Source organism: Paramisgurnus dabryanus, chromosome 16, assembly GCF_030506205.2.
Source record: "Paramisgurnus dabryanus chromosome 16, PD_genome_1.1, whole genome shotgun sequence".
Classification (NCBI taxonomy): domain Eukaryota; kingdom Metazoa; phylum Chordata; class Actinopteri; order Cypriniformes; family Cobitidae; genus Paramisgurnus; species Paramisgurnus dabryanus.
In genome coordinates this window covers 15,712,852-15,718,579 of record NC_133352.1, presented here as the reverse complement: position 1 = coordinate 15,718,579, position 5,728 = coordinate 15,712,852, and the positions used below count along the sequence as shown (strand labels likewise).

The 5,728-nt window shown below is 36.9% G+C and overlaps 1 protein-coding gene across 1 annotated transcript; it reads right to left on the bottom strand.

The window, feature by feature from the left end:
* Nucleotides 1-882: 882 nt before the first annotated feature.
* Nucleotides 883-4,421, bottom strand: thoc3 (THO complex 3). Its single transcript, XM_065271526.2, has 6 exons — nucleotides 4,208-4,421; nucleotides 3,538-3,694; nucleotides 3,257-3,461; nucleotides 2,897-3,058; nucleotides 1,731-1,831; nucleotides 883-1,648 (listed from the first exon to the last, which is right to left on the bottom strand). The coding sequence occupies exons 1-6, from the start codon at nucleotides 4,385-4,387 to the stop codon at nucleotides 1,485-1,487; spliced, it is 969 nt and encodes a 322-aa protein (XP_065127598.1). The 5' UTR covers nucleotides 4,388-4,421; the 3' UTR covers nucleotides 883-1,484.
* Between the last annotated feature and the right edge of the window lie 1,307 nt (nucleotides 4,422-5,728).

Sequence of the window (5,728 nt, the reverse complement as noted above, 5' to 3'; positions counted from 1 at the left end):
TACAAGCTATTGCACAGTTTTTAGCTACAAATTCAGCCTGCTTGTATTTCACTGTACATGTGTTACATTAGGGCATCGTGTTGCGATACAGATAATATTACAACATGATGGATATAATAAATTACTGTAACCTATCATCTGTAAAACCCACAGCTGGTTTTTAAATTATTTCTAAAGAAAGCATCATTCTAGATTACCTTTCAGTTTTAATCATACATAAATAAATATGGCTTTACAGTAAGTTTACAGTAAGGTCGTATTTGTTAACAATTAGTAAATGCATTAGCTAAGAATACTTCTGCAGGATTTATTAATTTCAGCATTTACGAATAACTTTTTTGAATCAAACGTTGTATCTGTTAACAATGCACCATGTACTAACATAAATAACTATATTGGCATTAAACAAACATTAACAAGAAATAATAAATGCTGAAAAACTATATTGTTTATTGCTTGTTCATGTTAGTTAATGCATTTACTAATGTTTACTACAACCTTATTGTAAAGTGTTACTGAAAAATCACCAGATTTTTATGGCTGGTTCAGGCCACCATCCATTAAAAAATATAACTAACCATTTTTAATAACAAAATCATTCTCCTGCCCGTTTAACTGAGAAAACAACAAAGCATTTTGTTGGTTACTGCAGTGGTTTTCAAACTGGGGGCCCCGGGGGGCCGCGAGATGGTGCCAGGGGGGCCCCAGTTTTTATGGCATTTTATAAAATACATTAATTTATCATGAATTCTGTGTAATTAAACCTAAAAAATAATAAGCCAACTAACCAACAGCAGTACTAGGTAAAATTTTATATGTTTTGTTTAATTAAAATATTACATTTTAAAACTGTTTTGTCATAAATTTTCTTTCGGGGGCCGCGAAAAAATGCACTGTACACAAGGGGGGCCACATGCTGAAAAAGTTTGGGAACCACTGGGTTACTGTACCTTTTTTCTCCCACATCAATTATGATGTACTACCCTTTAGGTGTTTTCATGCTAATGGTGAAATAAACCAGCTAACAGCTTTATAAGGCTTTTAAATTATTAAACAGTTTCCATTTAATAAAATACAGTACAAAATAATGTATTATAAAAAAAACATTCAAGGATTGCCAATATAAACACATGCTAAAGCTTCACTCATTTAAGAAATTGTCTGCTGCCCTCTGCTGGTATTTTCTGAGAGGAGACCCAAAGAATCCCTAATCCACATTTCACATCTACAAATGGTCAATCATTTACATAGCAATGTCACCTTTGTTGGATCAATCCAACAATAAAACTATTCAATGTTTACGGCTGCAGAGTAGCTGCACTTTTAATGTCGTTATCTGTTGATCAAAATACATTTCAGCTATTTACAACACTGCGTTGTTGAGAAATCTATTCATAAACTATCCTCGTAGTATAGTCAAACTATCCAGAATGAGGCACAGAACAGGTGAAAACAGGTCAAACACATCATTATAATACTGGTCCTCAGGAGTCATTAGGAAGCCCGAAGAGTTTGACAGTTCCTGCCTCTCTGTTGCTGTCATATTTGCCCTCTTTATCATCGCAGGCATACGCCAGCAGCGGTCTCTTTGGATGCCACGCTACAGTGAAGGTCGGAGACTCGCACTGAATCTCCCAGAGCTTCTCACCTATAGACAGAACAAATATGAATCAGTAAAACAGGCACACACACATACAACACATACAATTTTTAAATATCTATCTGCTCACCTGTCTCGACTTCAGCGATGTCAATAAAATGATCCTCAGAGGCAGATGCCAACATTTTACCATCATGACTGAAACTAAGAGTTCGCACAGGCCAGTCTAGTCTGTGAAATTAAAAACATTATAAAAGTGTCTTCATAATTAACCAAAGTCGTACATTTTTTTTTTATTTCAACTTAATCAGAGAAACTTAGTGTGCATCTTTATGAAATCCATGTTAAAGTCTTTTTATTAAAAATCTATTTATGAGATTTGAAGCATCAAAATTTGATATCCTTATTTCACATTAATTTCAATCTTTGACATGACCTCAGGGGAAGTTCACATTTCGCAAGCTAAAACCATGCAAAAAACACGCCTGCGCTGCTTTTCTCCTATCCGACGTGGCATTCTGAAAATAGGGTTCCCACTCAAAGTCAAATTCCCTGACTAATAAGCTGAATTTCCATGACCTATGTTCAGGATGCGGTGAGCCTGGATAATGTTGTGTAAACAGAGTTTATAAAAATGTAGCTTAAATGAATAAACAGTGCCAATAAACAGCGGTTTAAATTGTAGTCAGTGGAGGCTTGCACCCGGAAATGGTATTCCTTATGTCACAAGTTAACAAGGAGATTATATGACTTGCCCTTTTAAATGTTTCGAAAAGACCTTTTAAAATTCCATGATATTCCAGAAATTCCATGCCCTGTGGGAACCCTGTGAAGTATTTTCAAGTGGCTGGGGTGCCGACGCCCATGGAAAAATAGCTCAAGATCATTGCTCTCGATTTGACTGTGCTCGCAGCGCGTCTACATTTGAAATAACGTATTTGCGTGCGCACAAGACCAGAAATGTGATGCACCCCTTACTCAGTCAATATTAAAGATATCAAGGCTATATTTACGTTACATAGGATGGTTTTATGTTGCAAATCGCACAAAAAAAATAACTCAAACCCAAGGTAACGCTTAAAGTCCAGATACACTTAAAATATGTGATACAGAAGTTGCGACTTTGTTATGCCCAAGCCATTAAACTGACATCATCAAAGAAAGACCGCCGTTCCAGGTGGGATGTACATTTACAGACTTTGATTAAATATTACAAAGCCAAAATAACATTTTGTTGTGGATTGTCATGCACGCATAAATAGGTTGAGTTTTGCTTTCATGTATACATTAACTGACCTTGAAAAGCAGCGGACACACACCAGCTCCTCCACATCCCACAGACTGACCAGGGCATCTGCACTTCCTGTGGCAAAATACTTCCCAGTGGGATCAAACTTAATGCAGATACAGTTGGATGGATGGGCATTGATTGACTGAATGAGCTTGAGATCAGGGTAACTGAAAGAGACATCAGGATTTTAAGGATTTTTTTCCTGGTAGTGCATGATGCTACAGTCGTGGGTTTGATTCCCTTACACATACTGAAAAACTGGATTGCAAGTCACTTTGGATAAATGCACCTGATGCATTTAGGAAAACCAAAAACTAACTATAAATTGGATTCTATAAAAAGATTTCAAGTCAAACGACCGTTACCTCAATATGTTGATGCAGCCATTGCCGTTTGTTAAGAAGAACATGTCGTTGTCATTATTCCAGGATATCTCATTGACCTCAAACTTAAACTGCTCCTCAGCACGTGGACGATGTGTCTTGGCGTCAATGAAAGTTACAACATCATCCTTGTTTCCCACAGCAATGGTCTGACCATCAGGACTCCAACAGATGTTGATATTCTCCCCTAACAGACAGTAATCACTGGTCAAATAACATGATATGGCAAACGCATAATAAAGTGATCGTGTTAAATGTGACACCTTTCGTGCTCACTGTGGCCATGCACTTGGTGGTCCGCACGTCCCAAATGCGGATGGTCTTGTCTCCTGATGCAGTGACGAACAGATCAGGGCTGGTGGGATGCCAGCACAGCTGATCCACACTGTCTCCATGACCTCTGTAGTTGTTTTCCTTCACCTATATGATCAACAACATAGTAAAACAGTAAATGATAATGTATGACTTTGACTAGAAGGATATAGAGATTTTTTAACTTATATATTAAACTTTAAAATATAAACAAACCAAAAATGACGTGGATAAAAGCGTCTGCCAAATGGTTTAAAGCTGTACTATAGTAAACTGTAGTAATTAAAGGGAATTGATAAACCGTTCTGTAGCATACTTCATAGTATGTACTAAAAAGTACATTGTAGCATTGTACAGCACACTATAATATACTGTAGTAAGTACTGTATTACATTTTTAGTATTCACTAAGCTAAGACACGAAAGAAGTATGGTATCGAATGCAGCTTACTATATTGAATACTTAAGTATGTACTACAATAAATGCCAGTATTTTTCAAGTGGCACAGCAAAGGATTGATTGCCTAAGAATGCACTGTAAGTCGATTTAGATAAAAGCGTCTGGCTTGTATAAAAATGTTATGATGAGCATTTATGATTTGATGGCCACCATGAATCTCACCAGTCGATCTTTTTCCAGGACAAACACGCTCGCGGTTTTATCAAACGAGCCGGATGCCAGTCGTCTGCCATCACAGCTCCAGGCCACCGAATGCACTTTAGCACTGTGTGCCGGGAACTCTCTGCTTTTATTGTTGTTCTTAAAAATATCCTGCATCTCTTGATAGTACGAGGACGCCATGACTGCTGTTTGCTCGTCGCCTATTTAACGGCTTCATTACCGGTACGAGTAACCGCTACCGCATCCTAGTGTGTGGTAGTGGAACTACACAGCAATAATAATGGAATAATGTCTCGGTTTACAGTAAATGGTATTGTTAATATTTACTAAGAAGTACCAGGGCTGGAAATGTGAATTTTAATATTTGTATATTTGTTATTAAAATAACCAAACAACTAGAAATATCTTGATATTTTTTTTTTTTTGATTTTCAGTCTTAATATGATTTATATCAATGCTCTGCTCCATATAGCTGTCATCATCATTACTGTCATCATCACTACTGTATGTGTCTTGCTTTGTTGTACAAGCATTCAGAGATGTTCAATGAGGTTATCATGCTGTGAAATGCTAGCAGACCAATTCCAGTTCATGTGATTCCTAATTCAGTTTAATTCCCGATCTCAGCCTGCAGATGAGGAGGATGAGGAGTCCTTTTAGGGACCAGTGCTATTACTACTGGATAAATGAGTGCAGTATGTTCTTTCCCTATTTATTCACCTCCTGCAGTGCACTTTCACACCAAAGTACTTTTGTCATTGCACATAAAGGCTTTATTTCCCACTGACAGATCCAGTTGCATTACCTGTTAATGTTCTCATTTATATTTCATGTCACTCTTTGTAATGTTTTGCACTCTCTTTTGTTCAAGCACTCTGTTTATCTGGACCCCAACTACGTTTTGCCTATCAACTACTTGTAACAAATAAACTTGTGCTTATTTAATTCACTTTTGTGTGCTTGTCAATGCACGTTGTCTTGCACTGACATATCTTAAAATGTATCAGTGCCATTGTTTAAATCAGTGGTTCTCAAACTGGGGGCTGTGACACCCTGGGAGGCCCTGAGATGTTGCCCCGGTTTTATGACATTTTATAAAATAAATTAATTTATCGTAAATTATGTGTAATTAAATCTCAGAAAAATAATGTTACTAACCAACAGCACTACATTGTACAATTTAATATGCTTCGTTACATTCAAATATTAAGTTTTGAAATGTTTTATGTCATACATTTTCTTTGGGGGGCCATGTAGGGATGCACTGTATACAAGGGGGGCCGCACGCCAAAAAAGTTGGAGGATCACTGGTTTAAATAATATTAATCATATTTTTGGCAAGGTATGTTTGTAAAAATCCTAATTTCTAAATGTTTCTAAATTGTCCTAATATAACTAAGGCCTAGTCTTGGCTTAATCTAAAGCCAGTCTGGAAAACTGCCCCCTTGTGTTCTTGGTGTTCATTGTAAAAGATATGACGCCGACATGCATTTATATTCATATAGGAATGCAGAGCCAAAA